Source organism: Panicum hallii, chromosome 3 (genome assembly GCF_002211085.1).
Source record: "Panicum hallii strain FIL2 chromosome 3, PHallii_v3.1, whole genome shotgun sequence".
In the NCBI taxonomy this organism is placed as follows: domain Eukaryota; kingdom Viridiplantae; phylum Streptophyta; class Magnoliopsida; order Poales; family Poaceae; genus Panicum; species Panicum hallii.
Window position 1 is genome coordinate 3370317 of NC_038044.1, and position 19482 is coordinate 3389798.

Below are 19482 nucleotides of genomic sequence, written 5' to 3' on the forward strand. Positions count from 1 at the left end.
TAAGATAGTTCCCTTTGCATCAAATACAATATCGATGCATTATTATTACACAAATCCTGCCCTCTGAAAAGTTTCAAGTTATTCCTTTCTGCTGGGAAATGTCCGCCAAACTATTCTTTTTTTAGGGCAGTCTCTCCAAATTATTGAACAAGGGAACACTTTTTGTCTCCCCCTTTGACAGAGTGAATGTTGATTACAAAATTATTTCTGCCTAAAAAAAAGAACTGAGAAGAACAGGCGCCAAGTGCCAACTTGCTCTAAGATCTGGAGCAAGCGTTCATCAGGATGGACCAGAGGCTTCTTGTCTCGGTGGCAACACATTCCCGGTCGAACAGAGCAGAGACCACAGCCACACCTTTCAGATTTGGGAGCCCAAGCTCCATCACTGAACCTGCATTTCCGGTATTGATGCCACCGATGGCCACCACAGGCAACTTAGAAGCCGAGCACACGGCCCTCAACCCTTCGAAACCCAATGTGGGATTGTTTGCCTTCGTTGTGGTTGGAAAGACACCTCCGGAACCGATGTAGTCCGCACCATCCTTCCAAGCCTGCTCGGCCTGAGCAGGGGTTTTACATGAGACGCCAATGATTTTTCCTGGTCCAAGGAGCTCCCGCACCTCCCATGCTGGCATGTCTGATTGACCAACATGGACGCCATCCGCGTTGCATGCCAGAGCAACATCTATGCGGTCGTTGATCAGTAGTGGCACTCCACTGGACCTGCAGATATCTATGCAAGCCTTGGCAGCTTCCAAGAACTCCCGTGTCTCAGTGTCTTTTTCTCTGAACATTGGGAAGTCATAGTATGTCAAGAAGTACAATCAAGAGGCTCAATCACAAGCAAACCTTTATCTCTTTTTTTCTTTCTTTCAAGAAACCTACCTCAACTGAACAATTGTAGCGCCTCCTTCAATGGCAGCTTTCACAGCATCTTTTATTGAACGACCCCACTTCTTGTTCATCCCCGAGTCGGTCACTGCATACAGGAAGAGGTCATCTGGATTGAACTTGTGCAGGGATCCCATCTTGTGCAATGGAGACTTGAGACTGAAGAGGTGGTCAAAAGGACCTTGAGGTCCATTTCCAATTACACGATCTTTACTATGATAAAGAGCAGACTCCACAAATTTCTTTGCAACCTGCCAAGACCATGTGTGACAAAAGAAAACATTTTAAGACCCCACTTTTTTGAACAGCACACCTAAAAAGATACATATAGCGCCAGTAAAGGTTCAGATCACTACGAACATATGGACACAAGACTGGTATTTGTAAAAGCAACCAAGGATCTGATAATTGTAATAAGCTTTGTAGGTATATGCACTCTTTGACCAAAATCAACTCTTACAGCCTAGCTAATGTTCTAGACTATACTGTACATTATGGCTAGTTAGTGGCTAAGATGCCAGATGCAGTAAATGTGCACTGCAATTTCCCCTAAGAAACAACCCAGATCACCATAATTTCACATACTAATTTTCCAGTCACAAATCATATTGGCTTCTTTTGTTAACAACTTTCGGGGAATAAAAAAGTTTCTAAATGATATGTTATAAGAGTATGATTAAAAATAATCAATCTATGCCACGTTAATTGCTAAGGAATTATTTTGCTAGTGATACTGATCACTTCACTGATACCTTTTGCCTCATTTTTTTTTTCATCCCAGATTCCCAGTGCTTTCCAGGTACCAGTGAGCAGAAACTGAAATAATACAAGACTAACCTCAACAGCATGCAGCATTGTTGCACCTTTTGCTAATTCAGCAGCAATACATGAAGCTAAAGTGCAACCAGTTCCATGCGTGTTACGGGTCTTTATACGCAGACCGCGAAGCTCAATGAACTCCTTACCTGATGAAATAGGTCAGAATTTGTATGAGGCTGGTAAAAAGAGAAGGGAAGGAAATAAGATAAATATTAAATTACTGAAATATACCATCAAAAAATACATCAATTGCATCTGTTGAATCTGGCATATCCCCACCTTTCACAAGCACATGTCTGCAAATGGAAAATTTATGCTAGAAAATTATCCATCAATCACTTTACTCATCAATCATTATATGCAGACATTCACTAATGCAATTAACAATGCTGTCAAAGGAAGTAATTTCAGATAGGACTCAGTGACAAGATTTAGCACTTATCCAAGACAGAGCAACAATCAGTGTCACAGAAAAACTTGTGATGGGCTCAAATGGTAGGGACCATTAGCTCCTCAAGCTGGTACTAACAGAAATTCTATATGGTCAGGCATGATAAATCAACATAGGAACAATGTGTAGCTAGCTCCTCAAGCTGGAACAGAGGGAAATTATGTATATTCAGAATTAAACATCCCAAGCAATTATAAGCTTATGACACTTATGGTAAACAGCTTGTTTTGAATGATTTACTTAAAAGATTCATATATCTGAGAGATCAGGGTGACGTTTACCATAAAAATCTAATATCAGGATGTAAAAGCATGTTTTTTTTTGAATAATTTGCAGGAGCACTGCTATGTCATTTAAGTGTACAAGCATGTGATAGCGTACATATAGGGTAAGAGAACACATAAGGTAAATAAAGCAAATTTACAAAATACAGAACACATACTTTGGACCAAGTTTGTAAATGGATTCAGCTGCACTGCGCATGTCAGAAATTGTTTGCAATGATACATCGCCAAGTAACTTTGATGCTTCTTTAACGTTAGGGGTGACTATGTCAGCCATAGGAAATAGTTCATCCCTGCTCAAAACAGAGCATGTCCATAAGGGCTATGATATTGAGGATGTAATGGCAATAACAACCCAAAAGGAACTTATAAATGGGCACAAAACAAAATAAATATTGGCCCTGTACCTAAATGTAGCGAGAGTTGATGGTCCGGAAAGAGTATCACCACTGGTGGACACCATGACCGGATCCACCACTAAAGCTGCCTTCAGAAGCATAAGTCATAGCAAGTAAATAACTGATCTGGCATAGTATGCTGTCATGGTACACATGAAGCAATACAGCATACCTTTGACTGGAAACTTCCTAAGATTCTCACAGAGAACTTTAACTATTCCAGCTGAAGGGAGCATCCCTGTTTTCACCTAACAAAATCAAGAACAGAAGACACACATTGCATGAGTTCCAAGTGGAGATAGGATGGAAATCAAATAGATTAAATCATATCACACTATCACCTAATTCCAAATTCCAGGTCCACAAGGAGGATATTTACTCCTAAGACGTGAAGCAAACTAATTAACACCTTCAAGCTTTCATGACTCACTTTGCCAAGCATAGCTTAGTATTCATAATAACAATAACCTGTCCCAAACGACAAGACCTCTGTTTGTCGGAGGAACTATATAGAGCTAACCCAACATAAGACATTTCTGGATCATGGCATCATTACTGAACACTGAAAGTCAGAGAGCTCACCACATCCACCGACATGTCCGAGAGAACCGACCTGAGCTGCTCCCCAACGAACTCCTCCGGTACAGCATGGACCCCCTACAGTACAGCAGCCTCGGATCATCCATCCCCTTGATTGAATTGGAGCGAAGAAGGGAAAAAAGCGAAGTAACAAAAACAACCAAGAAGCGGAGGCATCGGGACAAAACGTGCCTGGACGCCGACGGTGTTCTGCGCCGTGACGGCAGTGATGACGGAGGAGCAGTACGCTCCGAGCGCCGCGGACGCCTTGATGTCGGCCTGGATGCCCGCGCCGGCGCCGGAGTCGGAGCCGGCCACCGTCAGCACGTGCGGCCACGGCATCGCGCGCGCCGCCACCGCGAGCCTCCGTGGCTGGGCTGTCGGAGAAGGCGAGACTCGCGGTGAGGAGTAGGGGTAGGGGAATAGAAGGGCGGCGGATGCGGAGGGGCGGTGCGGGGCGAGGGCCGCTGATGGTGCTGGTACGGACGCCATCGGCAAGACGGCAAATGGATGGTCTGAAGGATGAGTCAAACCTTCCCCTTTTTGAAAAAGAAAAGAAAAGTACTAGTATATAACGTAATTAGACATTACTCCTTTTATCACCCATCTAAAAGTTTTCCTTTTTGTGTCTTTTTTTAACTTGACTATTGATTAGGCTATAGATGGGAATATGGTGACCTAAGAAAAAAGAAACGATTCTGGAGTCAATATTCTGAGAAAGTGAAAGGGGGGATTTTTTTTCTAATTCTTACTAGAAATTTCTCTTACTTACTGAGTTATTGTTGCAAACTTCTCGCAAGATAAGCGTATCTAAAATAGATTATGAACGACTATTTTGTTTCGAGGAAGATAATAAAAAATTAACTCACTTTCGGAAGAAAAAGATACTGGTGGGGGGGGGGGGGGGGGGTGCGGTTGTTTACCATGTAGGATTCGGGTAAAGGAGCAAACCTTCTTTCTTTTTGGGCTAATGAGGCTTTTAATCTTCTTTTCATCTATTCAAAAAAGAAAAAAGTCTTCTTTTTCACCATGTATCTAAGACTTTTCCTTTTGAAATTTTGTCTATTGTTTTTTGCTCCTAAGGGAATATAGTGGCAGGCATACTGCTTTTCCTAGCCTCAACACTTGAATTTTTGTGAGGACCACCTCCCCTTCACCAACTCCTTCCCTGTCTGCTCAATATTCAATTGTCATCTACACTGAAGATACTCAAATTATCCATGCCCATTCACAGCGTGAGTACTTGAAAGTTATGTAAAATCAATGACTGTAATATAGATCACAAACTTGCTGAGGGTGTTGAAGGACACAAATGAATGAGAATTAGGGTGTGAAGGATGGTTGAAATGGGAATCCTACAACTGTAAACTCGAGTGTCTGAAGGGAGAAATCACTCCACCTGTATTGCAAAGCTGATTCAGTGGCTTCAAGAGGGTACGTACAAGCCAAAGATTCCCCTACCTAATCCAATAAATAACTGCATTCGATGACTGGATTGGGAGTTTTCTGAGACCACGAGGAAGTAAGTGGACATTGATTGAGATTCGAGAGTTTGTTCGAGACCACCTGCTGATATGGTTGATTGAAACAGAGCCGAGCGAGGTGTTGACCCGCCTAACCAACCTTGCATTCTTGGTTGGCCATGGCTGTGGGACTAGTAGCAGTGGATTGAGAGAGAGCTGGATCGATCCAAATCGTGAAATATCTCGAGATCTTAAGGTAGTAGCTTGACTAGCTTCGTTGATCGATCCATGGCTGCCGGCAGCAGCGTGTGCCCGCCGTCGGCAGCAGCGCTGCAAGTGTGGCTGGAGAAGCGCCGCGGTATGTGGGGTCGCTGCACACGTCGGAGTGGTTCAACACGGCTGGCCGCAGCGTCAAGACAGGCCTCATCGCCTGCGTCATCGTTTCCCAGAGGACCTGGGAGGCGACGATCCTGCAGAGCTCCAACGTGGCGGGGCGGTACGGCGTGGCCGGCCCGTTCTGGCACGCCAGCGGCGCCACCGTCCAGGTCCTCCTCTTCGGCGCCATCGCCATCGAGGTCAAGCGCGAGGCGCCCAGCGCGCACACCGTCTGCGAGATCGTCCGGGCGAGGTGGGTCGCCGCCGAGCACGTCGTCTTCCTCGCCTTCTGCCTCGCCACCAACGTCATCGTCACAGCGATGCTGCTCCTCGGCGGGTCCGCCGTCGTCAACGCGCTCACCGGCGTCGACGTCTACGCCGCCAGCTTCCTCATCCCGCTCGGCGTCGTCGTCTACACGCTCGCGGGCGGGCTCAAGGCCACCACGACCTCCCACTCACCACGGATCCGCCGCGTCCGTGCGCTCCGACCAGGGGGAGGACGGTATTCCAGATACCGTCCCAGGGTGGACGGTATTTCATCTACCGTCCACCCCCTGTGTAGATCGTAGCCGTCCGATCCGTTTCCCGTGGCATCCATGCTGGTGGGCTGCGCCGTGCACGTGGCGTGCAGCCTCGTGTCGCCGCAGAACTTCGACTGGGAGACCACCAGGGCAGCAGATCACGACGGTGGAGAGCTTCGCCGTGGCCGGCGGCCGCGGCGGCGGCGACGGCGACGGCGAGCTGGACGAGGAACGGCTGGTGCGCGCGAAGCGGTGGATCGTCAGGTGGGGCCTTCCGGTCACGGTTGCGATCGCTGTGCTCTGGCCGGCGGGGAGGTTCAGCTAGCGCCGGCTACTTCACCCTGTGGGCGGCGGTACGGCGTGGCGATCGCGTGGGGCACGGTGGGGTCGGCTGTCATCATCGTGCTGCCGCTGGTGGGGAGCTGGGGCACCATCTGCAAGGTGTGCGCCGGCATGTTCACCAGCGACGGCGTGTACGAGCGCCTGGACGAGGTGAACCTGCGCCTCAAGGCCATCATGGTAGCCATGCCGGAGGCAGAGAAGCGATACCAGCAGATGCAGCAGGACCAGCAGAACGCCCCGTGGAGAAGACGCACCTGGCCACCGCCACCAATGGCGCAAACGAAGATGATGATTTTGCAATTGCAGCGTTAATGGATGGAATTTCGTGATAAACTCATGCACGGTGTGGCCAAGGCGAAGCGATCACACACAGTATACATTCAGGCATGGATTCAGTTACACCAATTTAGTATAAATATATATGCTTTTTATTGTGTTGATATATAGGAACAGCATCATTAGGGTTTCAGCGCCCCTAGCCGATCCTCGGAGCTTTTGCGACCTTGTCGTTGGAGTCGACGAAGACCCTGACCCGCCCGGTGTTGAAGTCCATGGTGACGAAGGCGTCAGCTGGGACGACCTGCACGTCGGCGTCCGGCTTGTCCTCCTTGATCTTCTTCTTCGCCTCCTCCGACGACTGGCCCACCAACTCCGGCCATGAATCCTTCGCCGCGGCACCGCCGGCTGCACTTGGTCCACTGGTCGCCATCCCCCTGGAAATTTATCAGAACAGAAGGAGATAACAAATAAACCGATTGCAAGCAAGAACCAGATCATCCATCTGATCATCAGTTTGTGGAGAAGAGCAGTGAGGTAAAGGGTAGTGACGAGACAGATTACTCACTGCAATTTTTCCTTTTTGAAACGTATACTCGCGGTACTTTTGTGCTGGGGTAGAATGCAGTGCAAATGTGATTGATTGGTCTTGGCAGAGGTACGCGTTGTAGGGAATTTATAGGCGAGTGGGCCTATTGGAAAAGCTCGAGTGGCAGGCTGATGGAGAGGACTATAGGTAACTCCGGTGGAGTTTTGGAGGCATCGTTCACAACACTGCAGAGTCAACATGTGGCACCCCAATGATTAGCTGCTCTCTTCCTTCAATCTCAAGAAACTTCTAGCGCAGAATTAGTCGATTAACCAACACAATGCTTTGGCCGGCTGGCCGGCCTGCAATAAATTATAAGATTGATTTTACTAATCAATCACGTAGAGTTTTATTCATACAAACCTCTTTATTTTCACAATACCAAAGGGCTTAGATCACCCGGCTGGATGATGGGCCGACCTACGTGAAGTAGCGATGGCTCGTAACGTTCTAAAAAAACAGATGGGTTGTAGCTATCAATCTCAGAGTTCCGCTACAATACAATCCTTTTGTGCAACTTCATTACAAGAATCTTAAGGTCAAAGAGCTTAAATCATTCGGTGATGGGCTGATGGCTAATTTAAGAACCAGTGGCCTCCCTGGGGAATGGAGTTTAATCAGAGAAATTTTAGAGGATTCAATCCTGTAGGGAGAATTTTTCTGTGAGAGCTTTGGGACAAACGGTAAAATTCTACAAATCATAGGAACACCGAGAGAAGGTGCTGATTGGGCATTTTACTTTCAGAAAGTCAATATAGAACCACTGCGCATGGCCAATGCCAACAGAGGATGATCCATGAGGTCATTACCATTTTGACATTCTGTCTCCGATACTTCTTCCAACAATGGACCAAACACCATGCAACTGTGCAGCTGGCTTCAGAAAACGATCTGTTCAGGCCAGTGAATGTGAATTTGCAGACACATGGCAGATAACTACCAAAGTAGAGTGATGCAAACTGTGACGCATCGGGGAACACTGCATGGACCAATCATGATGAGATGAAAAATGATTATGCAGAGTATCAAGGCTGTAAATCCTCTGTTTCCTTTTTTGTTAGACTGCTTGTGTGCACTGTCCATTCTGCTTTACACGTACAAACGCTTCCTGAACTTTCCAATAAACAGCCTCCTTGAACGTAGCAGGCGAAGCTTTAGTGGAGGTACCGCAGCAAAAGCAAGCAGCATAAAGATGATATACCGTACATAGCTTGCTGGCAACATGTTCCATGGGTAGGTCCTATGGCATGTAACTTTGTTTGGCCATGACAACCATGAGTGCAGTCATAACCACAGGTAGAGAAAAAAAATGACACAAACTAACAATATCAGCACCCTCAATGCCACATTCTGGCTTCAGTCACATCTGCAGGTTATGGACTCTGTTCAACCCATAAGGGCTCTTGCATCCAGTCTTTTGCTTTGCTCATATTCCCGATTACAGAAGCTCACATGACTCTACTGATCTCAACTCTCAAGCTCCATTGCTCTATAAACAGGTAGCTACATCCAGATATTGAAAATAAATAACTAATCAAGATACTGAACTGATTTGTTCCAGGAGCAAAAGGGACAGGCAGCTGAACACCCTGAATATGTTTAGCTTGGAAACTTGAAGGCCTGACACAAGCTAACCCACCAATGAACAAAACTGTAAGCTCTCATTTGCAGCAACCTGTTCTCATTTTTCCTACAGAGGAAATCATGATATGACATGGGGCAAAGGCTTCCCAAGTGAAACAAAGTTCCCCAGCTTTGATGCAATGAAAAGCATTTTCACATGCTCCATAGCGAACTGCAACAAAATAATGCCTGCTTATGAACCAAGTCACCTATGGTGTCACATTCATGTTCTGTCAAGTATTGCAACATTCGATGTTGTGCTTCTGTGCCTTCATATGATTCCGTGAGGGTTTTTCTCATATCTCCAACTGATAAACCATCTGATTCTTGGGTTACTGTGTACATATCTTGATGTAGGGTATCACCATTACAGTACATAACCAGATCAACTAAGGATTTCACCCTGCAAGGACAAAACCAACAGAATTAGGCATTTGGGCCCCAAAAATTAAAAATCATGTGTACATTTACAGAATGGTAAAAGGACATAACAAAGTACGGTATGATAAAACAACATGCAACAAAGAAATTATAATGTGATTAGCATAGTGCAAACACTTGGGCTTCACCAAATCAAGAAACATAACATGCAAAAAGGAATGAACAGCAGAACTAAATATAGCTAACTGCTTGAAGCATGCGATGATCATTAGAGTATCAAAGCAATATGCAAAATTAAAAGCGAAGGAATAAGCATTTTGATGTTTCCTTCTCAAAATCAAATCATATGCCAGATGGATAATCTTTGCTTCATGCCTCCAGTTATAAGGTTGCTACTTTCTATCAGCATGTGTTCAAAACCTCAATGAAGTGAAACCATGATACTTGTATTCCTCCATAGTCAATACAGCTCACGAAAGTAAGATGTAATGGAATAATATTTGCAAAGAAGATGGTGAATTTTTGTCATGTGATTCTGTTCTGTAACGACTTCTCTTCCCAAGGTAGTACATCCAACTTTGCTTAACTCTCTCCATGATAGATGCCAGAGAAGTAGCTAATAGCCTAATATCACAATACTCCTTAAAAGATTATGGAATGGTACGAGAAACAGCTGTTAACCATAAAGCTAACTGTTTCCTACTCCATTTCTGGACCAATAATGCTCATCTGATCTCCATGATAAGATCCATAGAGCTATATTGTTGTCAGCTTATGGCATTACAGCCACCCTCCATCCTATGGTATATGAATTATAAACATCGAGCTGCAACTATAGAGATATTGATAATAGTCTCTGGGTTCTAGAATTGCAAAGGGCACCTTATACTCCCTTCGTCCAATAAAACGAGTCATTCTAGGATTCAAAATTTGTCCCATAAAACAAGCTATCATAGACTCTCGACAACTTGTGGGGAACACATTTTTATTTTAGCCAAATGTGCGTGTGAATGTAACATCTGTACTAATCGTGTGGACCCTCTAATCAGTGAGTGCATGGCTGATTTTTTTTGGTTAGTGGCAACGAACTGGGCAGCAACTATCCTGCTTGCGCTGCATGTAGCCCCATTAGCAGGGCGATAACCAAAGGGGCCTCCCTTTTATCAGAACCGAAACAAATACGAGGGGCAGCGTAGTCATTTTACTCCCTTCTTAATCTGTCTGATAATTGCTAGAATGATTTGTTGTATGGCACGGAGGGAGTAATCTAGATAAAATGACCATTTAAGTGTGGACAGAAATGACCATTTCAAAATATCCTAAATTAAGTTGCAAATTAACAAACTAAGGAGAACTACAAATGACCATTTAAACGTAGATAGAAATGCAGTACAACTTCTGCTTGGACAGAGAAATTACTTGCCTCATCATTTTGAAAGCCATCACCAGCCTGTCTCTAACATTTAGCAGACTTTGGGATGATCTTCACTGCTTAATTAAACCCATATTCATCTCTACAAGCTGGAAAAGCACTCTTATTCCAAACACGAAGATAGCATTCATTAGCTTGGTACATGGGATAGTCCAAGCTGATAGGACTTATTTAGGACCAGATCACCAGACTCTTAACCAGCTTGTATTCAACTATGCAATGTGCTTGCATAAGGCAGAAGAAAGCATCAAACTTCAACTTCCATCTGCTGCTGTCATAAAAATATAGTGAGCTTTTCCCTTCTCAGAGCCTTACCAAAAGATTTCTTCACTGTAAAACTTCCTTGTGCCATTTATCACATAAAAGCATCAACAGCAGATCTACCAGCTTCATTCCAAGTAATCCTTCTACTTTCTGTCAAATGCAGTGAAGATAATAGAACGTCCTTAACTAAGACAGACCTTTGCTTGTGGCAACCTTTTTCCTTATGATTGAAAACATTTCCTACATGAAGTCCTAGATTGGGGAAGGGCGAATATAGGTGCTTCGCAGTGGACAGCCTTGCTACCCATACAGCTGCAAAATATCTGAATTCTGCTTTCCACAGCTGTATCACATGAAAACACCATAATTTTTCTGGTCCTCCCTGCTGTATAAAAGACTGTTCATGCCTCCAGGAGTGCAGCAACGACAAAACAAAATCTATACTACCACCAAACATATGTATGGCATGATAGCTATGCACTCTAGGGGATAAACCAAAGATTGCCCGACAAATTTTGGATTGTAGACATGGCTAAGTGTGGCAAGGAGTAGATATAGCCTCTTCAGGATTTGACAAATGACAGCTTAACCATAGCTGCACGGATCCAGGGAAGCAAGCACCTCATTGTAGACGATCTCTAATAAGGATATGAAGAATGTCCTCTTCATTTAAAATACATATGGAACCAACTCCAAGTTGAGGCTCTGATTGGCTACGTTTGTCGACTTCGTCATGCTCCTTGTGGCCTAAAGGAAGAACCTTGAGCCTAGTTTCATCCCTACAGTCCAGTTTTGAAAGTTATATTGTCCTATGATCTTAATCCTTCTTTCTTTGTGCATAACTAAGTATTTCTACACTTCACTTTTACCAGGGCCTCTAGAGGTCTTTGTTGGACATGTCCAAACCATATCTATGGTGTCGTACAAGCTTTCCTTCAATTGGTGCTACCCCTAGCTTACATGTACATTGTCATTTCAGACTAAAATCTTTCATTTATTACCACAAATCCAACGCAGCATATGCATTTCTGCAACACTTAGCTGTTGAACATGTCACCTTCTAGTAAACCAACAATCTGTACCATACAACATTGCAGGTCTAATCGCAGTTCCATAGAACATACCATTGAGAATGCAAGAAGCTTGGCGCCAATCCAAACCCTCTTTAATTCTATGCCAGATCCTTCTTGTGCTCCCTATACTACTCCATAATTTGTCTTATTAAGGAAGTTGCTTCCATGGTCGACCTTCCAGGCATGAAACCGAATTGGTTCATGGTGACATGCAAAATTCTTTTCCAAATGGTGCTCGATAACTCTCTCATAGCTTCATGGTCTTGCTCAGCAGTTTACTGCCTCTGTAATTATTACAACTTTGAATATCTCCTTTGTTCTTGAAGATTGGTGATAATATACTTCTCCACTCTTCTGGCATCATGTTTGACCAAAAAATATGGTTGAAGAGCTTTCGCCAAGGCATCTCCACACCTCAAGTTAGGATAGCATCAGGACCCATCCTCTTGCTCCCTTTCATTCTTTTGAACAACTGTTTGACCTAGGATACCAGTGCAATTTTCAGAACTACTAATGACCTTGTGAAACATGAGCTGAATAAGCTCATTGTTGCTGGTGCATCTTTCATTGTTGGTGGTCAGCAGTATGTGCCTTCTGATCTTCAAGCAACCTACTTCTCCACAAAAAGCTTAGACTCAAGTTCAACATCATGTTTGCCTTCTCAAAGTCAGTTCAGAACCTCCTGATCCAACTTGAATTCAAGGGTGTGGTATCTGTTTATCTATATCGATATCTTGGACCATATGAGACATCCAGGTCAATGTGGTCCAAATCTCTTTTACGTCTAAAATCAATATTGAATGAGGGGTAGAGGACTGTAGATAGCTTCTCGCTCAATTTTTTTTTGCGTACAGCCGTACAACATTTCAGCAGTTAACTAAGCTCAAGCTAGCTAAGCCATATGGGGCATATATGACCCACTCTAACAAATGCATATCATATATGTCCAAGCCCTATTAAAGTAGTTTTTAGTCGTAGATCCATATAGCCATAGAAATCTTGACATCATGATATCAATACTTTACTATTTAGCCATATCACAAGCAATAATTCTGCTATCAGATAGTACTGGAAAAACTTTAATAAACTACTATAGAAATGATTAGAAACATTCAAACAAGACAAGTCTTAATTGTAAAGCAAGCAAGTATAAAGCTCAGGTACTGTAAACCATGCGACATGACAGGTTAACACCTAGAAGGTAACTCTTTCTCCCATGATTATAATAATTGTGATCTTAGCGGTACTGAAGGCGATTCTTGTCATATGTCCCCCATGAACTAGATTCAGGAGGATGCAAAGGACCTTTCTCAGAAACCCCCTGGTAACATAATAGAAAGTTACAGATAATTGAGGAGCTATCTTAAGTTAATAAGGGGAAATTTTAATGGTCACACATGCAATCTTTTAGGAGATCATACCGCATGGATATTATAACCATCTTCATATGACTTAGTGAAGGTCACTTCAGGGCTGCCCATCTGCATCCCATATGTTCCACCTAAAGGGTACACAAAATTGATAACATGAGAATTCTACCTTATATTAAAGAAATAAAAAAATGATAAACACAAAACATCAACAATACTGACAAGTTAAATAATATTTCAGGAAGCCTACTTTGGAGAAAATCACCATCAATAATAAATTTTTTAATGCAGTCTTAGTATGGGCAAGTGTAGTGCTTCATGTAACACAGTGCAAGTATACTGTTTCATATTTTAATTATCATATCCAATGCGACTAGCAAACTCACAGAACTCAACAAACACATAGCTGAGCAGTTATTTTGCCCAAAAATATGAAGCTAAAGTCCTAAACTTTCGATGCGTATTATTTAAAACATATAAAGTCCTAAACTTCCTATGTGTATTATTTAAAACATATACCGTATGTAACCTTTACTAGTTAACTAATATGATTCCGGAGTTTACAAAGGCATATCTGCAATAAGATTAGTAAACACCAGTCATATATGTAGGTTCAGTTTTAATTGATACAGCATTTTCCTAAGTGATAGCTTACAAATTCGTAAGGGCATGAAGACATATCAGTAATGTGCTTCGGTTGCATGCAGCGCTTTTGGATGCAGAGATATAACATCATTGTGTTCATAATTTGTCTCAATTTGAATCTGATATAATCTCCAGACTAACAAACAGCAGCTGAGAATGTTTAGTTTTGCTCTGCTGTCCTATCCTGCTACCTTCACCAATTGCACCATGATCTAGTTGTAGGCTGTATCTTCAAAATGGATGCTTTCAAACAGTTATAATACCCAACATAGTTGTGAAAAATGCATTTTCAAAAGACACTGCAATGCCAAAAGGCCAAAAGGGGACTTGGTCTAGTTTGTAAAGCATCAAACTTTTGTAACTTTTATGCTTTAGAGTAGCTTTGCTATTCCTATAACTAGATTTCACACCTCACATAGTATTTTAAGAACGAACAATTAAGGAGTGATCAAAAGTGAAGACCCCTAGATAGAATTCTTACGCCCATGATAAGGAAAAGAAGCCAGCATCTGATGTGCTAGTTCTACAAACCTCAGCATAATAATGTCAATGGTCGAAAGAAATGCGGAAATATGCACAAAAATTCAGTCAAATAAACAGACCTGAGACTATTACAGTAGCACGATCTCCTGACAATGAGAAGAGGGATGTGCAACAAGGATAAGGAAATTTGCAAAACTGTGAGATAAATTAGTCCCATTGTCGTACCTGTACCCCATGGTCTCACTTCACATTTAGCTAATTCAGCTCGCATCTGTTCAATCTCTTGTGCCATAGAAATCATATTCTTCTCCATTGCCTTCCTTTGTTCCACCAACTCAAAATTCCCTTTTTGCTCTAGTTCACAAGCAGTCCTGCGGAAGACAATCCAATGACCTTAAAAGCATACATATATAGATGGAGATGGTTGAGATGGTTTGGACATGTACAACGGAGGCCTCCCGAGGCGCCGGTGCGTAGTGGAGTTTTAAAGCGGGGCGATAATGTAAAGAGAGGTAGAGGTAGACCTAGACTAACTTGGGACGAGACGGTTAAGAGAGACCTTAAGGAGTGGAATATCGCTAAGGAATTAGCTATGGATAGGAGCGCTTGGAGATTAGCAATTAACGTACCTGAACCGTTACCTTTGTTACTTTTTGTTTAACCCCTAACTTTTCCTTTGGCTTGTGTGCTTTTTGTGTTTCTTATTCTTGTTTTTTGTGGGTTTTATCTCTAGCCTACCCCAACTTGCTTGGGACAAAAGGCTAAGTTGTTGTTGTTGTTGTTGTTGTTGTTGTGTGTGTGTGTGTGTGTATGCCAATGGCTTACTGTTAAGTACCTGATAATCAGATGGAATGCAAAAGAGACTGCAGATGTACCTCGCATGAATAAGTTCCTGTTGCAGACCTTCAAGCTCTGCTTTTAGCATAGGTAGCTGGTGCTTAACAGATCTTTCCCTGGTCAGATCTTCCATGAGAGATGCAGCCTCAGCAGAGAGTTCTTTCCTAGCAGCAATGAGCTTCTCAATTTCACCACGAAGCTGCACAACCTCATCACGTAAGTGCTCATTTGCTCTAAGTTCAGCTTCGAGCTTCCTCTTCTTGTCCACAAGCTTACTGATATAAGCCTCCTTCTCAGCGGTAATGTCTGAAATGATCACGTTCAAGTGGCGGACCTCATCTTTTCCAGCTTGTAATTCCCTGTTTAAATCTGCACGCTCCTCAGCCAGAGCACGGTTATGTGCCAAAAGCCTCCGGAGTTCATGTTCCTGTAACTCAAGCTCTTCCTCTAGAACAGCTGGGTGAGGGTGAGGAGCTCCCCTCATGCGTGGGCCTTCATGGATGTCAGGATGGGCCCTACGGTCATCAATACGAATGGCAGAATAGCCCCTATGGTCATCAATCATACGAACACCAGGGTAGCTCCTACGTTCATCAACCAGACGGGTGTCAAGATAGCCAGGATACCCTCTGGGCTCAACTAGGCGGACTTCATTGTACCCCCTGCGATCATCAATGGGACGCCTTGGCAGTCGACCTCTTTCCGACATGACGCTTGGTGCCTTGGTCTGAAGAAAAAAAAAACACCAAAAGAAAAATAGAGTTTTATGGATCCATCATTACAGGTACATGAAAACCATTACATTCATCAAGTGAAATACCAGCAGTGGATCAAACACTGCATAACACTGGTAAGATAAAGCACATAACAGACCTTAAATAATACACAGGTTAGCACAAGGTACGCGTTGGGCATAAACGTTCAACTCTGAGATGAATGTAAAGTCAGTGCATATTATAACAACAAAAAGAACCAGCTTGCAGTCAGTGCATCCATTTGAACAAACAGCACTACCATAAACAGGGATGGCACTGCGGAATTTTTATAAAAGCTGGAACTTTTCCATTGAATTTCTACCCCACAGGTTATGATACTCCAAAACATTAGCTTGAGGTGGTTTCAGTACATCCGTACCTTGGGTCCCAACCCTAGGGCGGACCCAGTATAGGATATGGGTGTACATGGTCAGATCCAAATACAAATAGCATACGTTAGGGGTTTGGGTGTTCGATTTCGCACAGCAGGAAGTGAAGGGAGTGGGCGGGCATACACTGTCGGATGCTCGTCGCCGGCGAAACGATCGGCGAAGAACTGCCAAGGGCGGCGCCACACGCCCTGTCGTCGCCGCGAGGAAAAAGGAAGGAGACACAGAGAGGGGAGAGAAGGCGTGGGAGAGGAGAAAGAGCCGGAAACAGGGTGTGTTTGTTTCCTCGTCGAACAGGCCCCACGGCCCACGAGTTCGTCCGCGTTTGGCCCATTTTTTTCGTCGTCTTCTTTTTAATTCATTTCTTCCTTTTTATTCCGATTATGGGCCTAAGGCCACTATGGCCACAGCCCTAGACGTGGCCCAAATAACCTCTTATACCCACCTTTAATTTCCATGATCCGGCTACTTTTCCTGTGAACTGGCCCAAGTGGTCTGCCGGTCTATCAGCAGAGGGCCAAGCTTGCAATCTCCGTTCGTCTGTGTGCCTGCCCCCGTCGTCGGCCTGCTTGCGTTTGAGAACTGAAATTGTGGCGCTGCCTTGCCGCGTCATTCTGTGTTCTAACCAATGTTACCGGTTATAAATTTTTTTATTTTATTTATTTAAGCTAGTTACTAGAATAAACAATATTACCAGTTATAAAAATATTTTATTTTTATTTATTTAAGCTAGTTATTAGAATAACAGGGAAAATTGAAATTTTAACTGAACAATCTATTTGGATTTGAATCTATAAACTTTTCCATTTTAGATTGAAAATACATCTACGTATATGGCTTTGTGCACAGGAAGCAGACTTGAATTGTTTGCCAATGAAGTTGCAGCAGATATTGTCACACGGTACAGACGTCAATAAACTTGGTGGTGAGGCCTAGCACCTTTTATTTCTTAGATTCAGCTAGTACGCATTCGAGATCAGGTTGGCAATACGAGGAAGAGAGAAGTCACATGAGAAAAGAGTAAATAGACATCCAAAAATATAGCAAAAGATATACTGAACTCACAGTTTACTAAATTATCTGAACTGATAAACCCGCAATGCAGCAATTTACGCTACTCGCTAGTAGTATAGTGAAATGAAATCCAAGGGTAGGAGGAAGCAAAATTAGATCATTTGCAATGGCACAAATACTGCCGTGTTGAGCCAACCAAATATGGTATGGTTCAATTGCTCCTCACACAACTTTTAGTCATCAGCATAAAATAAATATGAAAGCAATTGCAGCCTAGGCTGTGCTAATGAATAGAATGCAACCGTAGGTTCTGTTATATGTACTTAAGGGCCTGCTCTGTTTCATGAATGTCCATAGCATGTTATTAAAGAAATATCAAGCATATAGCTTTATGTAGCATGCTGCTGATGAAATATCAAGTATATAGTTTTACGGTGATTAGATATAGTTTGTTATGTTCTTCTCTGCGTCTAAGATTGTTGTTTTGAAGCCTAGTCATTTGACCTGTAGTCATTTCCATATGATGCCTATGAGGTTCTTAGTCGTGGTAAATTTAGAGTACCTGGATGATTTTAAAAAGGCAGCATTGATCAATAACTGAATGGATAACTTCGTTGGCATTGCATAGTAAAGCATGAAAAGTATATCTATACATTTAACCTTTTGTGATCAGAGTGAGCAAAGTATAGTGCTAAGTATTAGTAAAAGTTTTTGGATACATTGTGCTGGAGCTCTAGTGATCTAAGTTAGTGATTGAGATCAAGAACAATCTATTTATATATGGAAAATACCAAACATAGATCACATTTATCCGTGGAACGACTATGTATTTGCATTCTTGGACCAACTTCAGTATACTTATAGTTTTAGCTACCCTCTGATTCATCTTGGAAACAAAATCCATTATAATCAGTGCATTTCTTACTATCACGATACTAATCAGGACAAATTATTACTCAAATATGCTTCATGTGCCATACAGAGTTTTTCTTTGCAACCTTTTTTTTCTGCTTCAACCAGCTTAAGGAGAGAGCAGGTATTAAGCAAGGGAGGTGAGAGCCATACCAATCGCTTCTCCTTGAGGCTCCTCCTAGGGCATACAAGTTGAACTTGTTAGCAGAGACAGGTGAAATAGACGAGATGCAGAAGCAGAAATCAACCTTGAACAAATGCATTTTGGCAGGGAATCATCAGACCTTCTTTGCCATTATCTTGAGGAAGAGAGCTGAACGCCCAGCAGCTTTGCTTGAACCTGGTGGCACTCGACCTGGATTTTGATGTAGCACATAACCAATCTCGTCGGCACTTATTGCAATATCTGTCACTGCAGTAAATTATAATCATTCGACAAATACACTTTACACTGTAAGGGACATGGGGAGGAGAACCAGTAGCGTCATCTCTCATAATCAAATCATCAAGCACATCGTGTGCATCTCCTGTATTGACATCGATTCAACCTGTGCAACTGCCCGCAAGCATTTCCGAGCTTGCGGGCACGGGTGCACGCGTGAGCACCAGGTGCGTGCCGTGGCCCAGTGAGCAGAAGCGCGATAGGGCCGCCGTCGCTGTCTGCCATCATCTGCTACAATTGTCACGGTGGCACAGGCCCGTACGGCGGACGGGCGCCGTGCGACCAACCGCACCTGCGTGATGCGATGCGGTCGGCATTACGCACGGCGCTTGCTCGGTTTTCATACGGCTGCGAGCGCGGCAACATTGGCGGAGCGGATGCTGCCGCCATGCATGAATGTCCTGTGGCCGTATCTCTCCGATGATTGCCGGCCGCTGTGGATCCCTCAAATCCAATCCACCGGCTGACATGCAGGTTCTACGCCGATGGACATGAGGAGTAGCAATAAAGGAAGCGCTCGCACTGTCGATTGGGAACGACGCGAGACACCGCAAGAGAAGGAGGGCCGGCAAGGAAGAGGAGAGGAGCAGCGAGAAAGGAAGCGATCGAACTATCGGCCGAAACACTGCTGGATTTGGGCGTAGAAGTCCGCCATTGCATCGCCACGAAACGATTCGACCGTCGCGAGCTCCTCCTACCCGTTCTAGTTGGGAATAGACGGTGCCGCCCCCAAGCGTCGGGAAGATAGCCAAGGAACGCCCGCGCGTGCGCCTGATTTTCACCGTAGATACAAGATCCAACGGCTGAGAAATGCAGACGACGTGGCCCAATAGTTTTGCTCGGTTTGAGCCAGGTGTCATGTTTTGAGATGCGT

General features: G+C 43.8%; 2 protein-coding genes across 5 annotated transcripts; both read right to left on the reverse strand.

The window, feature by feature from the left end:
* Positions 1-5: 5 nt before the first annotated feature.
* Positions 6-3949, reverse strand: LOC112886880 (probable thiamine biosynthetic bifunctional enzyme, chloroplastic). Of its 2 annotated transcripts, XM_025952901.1 has the most exons (10): positions 3615-3949; positions 3426-3500; positions 3016-3091; positions 2853-2928; positions 2604-2738; positions 1942-2006; positions 1729-1856; positions 1073-1142; positions 886-979; positions 6-786 (listed from the first exon to the last, which is right to left on the reverse strand). In XM_025952901.1, exons 1-10 carry the CDS (start codon positions 3912-3914, stop codon positions 258-260), a joined length of 1548 nt encoding a protein of 515 aa, XP_025808686.1. In that variant the 5' UTR covers positions 3915-3949; the 3' UTR covers positions 6-257. The 2 variants fall into 2 exon arrangements, with proteins under 2 accessions (XP_025808686.1, XP_025808685.1); XM_025952900.1 differs by having other exon boundaries at positions 9-786; positions 886-1142.
* A 2561-nt stretch (positions 3950-6510) lies between these two features.
* LOC112884898 (protein FLX-like 3) lies at positions 6511-16497 on the reverse strand. 3 transcript variants are annotated; one of them, XM_025950522.1, is made up of 6 exons: positions 16367-16497; positions 15135-15823; positions 14485-14630; positions 13183-13262; positions 6968-7173; positions 6511-6836 (listed from the first exon to the last, which is right to left on the reverse strand). In XM_025950522.1, the coding sequence occupies exons 2-6, from the start codon at positions 15803-15805 to the stop codon at positions 6599-6601; spliced, it is 1341 nt and encodes a 446-aa protein (XP_025806307.1). In that variant the 5' UTR covers positions 15806-15823; positions 16367-16497; the 3' UTR covers positions 6511-6598. The 3 variants fall into 3 exon arrangements, with proteins under 3 accessions (XP_025806307.1, XP_025806309.1, XP_025806308.1); XM_025950524.1 differs by lacking the exons at positions 6511-6836; positions 6968-7173 and adding exons at positions 7440-9014; positions 12956-13082; XM_025950523.1 differs by lacking the exons at positions 6511-6836; positions 6968-7173 and adding an exon at positions 12767-13082.
* Positions 16498-19482: the final 2985 nt, after the last annotated feature.

Excerpts from the sequence above, each read along its gene's own strand:
- LOC112886880 (XM_025952900.1), bottom strand. The coding sequence starts at position 3,914 with ATGGCGTCCGTACCAGCACCATCAGCGGCCCTCGCCCCGCACCGCCCC. Across the intron at positions 3,092-3,425 it reads CGGACATGTCGGTGGATGTG|GTGAAAACAGGGATGCTCCC; the intron begins GTGAGCTCTCTG and ends TGATTTTGTTAG. Across the intron at positions 2,007-2,603 it reads ATTTACAAACTTGGTCCAAA|ACATGTGCTTGTGAAAGGTG; the intron begins GTATGTGTTCTG and ends TTCCATTTGCAG.
- LOC112884898 (XM_025950522.1), bottom strand. The coding sequence starts at position 15,805 with ATGTCGGAAAGAGGTCGACTGCCAAGGCGTCCCATTGATGATCGCAGG. Across the intron at positions 7,174-13,182 it reads ATGGTTATAATATCCATGCG|TGTTGTGAACGATGCCTCCA; the intron begins GTATGATCTCCT and ends TTGACTCTGCAG. Across the intron at positions 6,837-6,967 it reads TTCAAAAAGGAAAAATTGCA|GGGGATGGCGACCAGTGGAC; the intron begins GTGAGTAATCTG and ends ATAAATTTCCAG.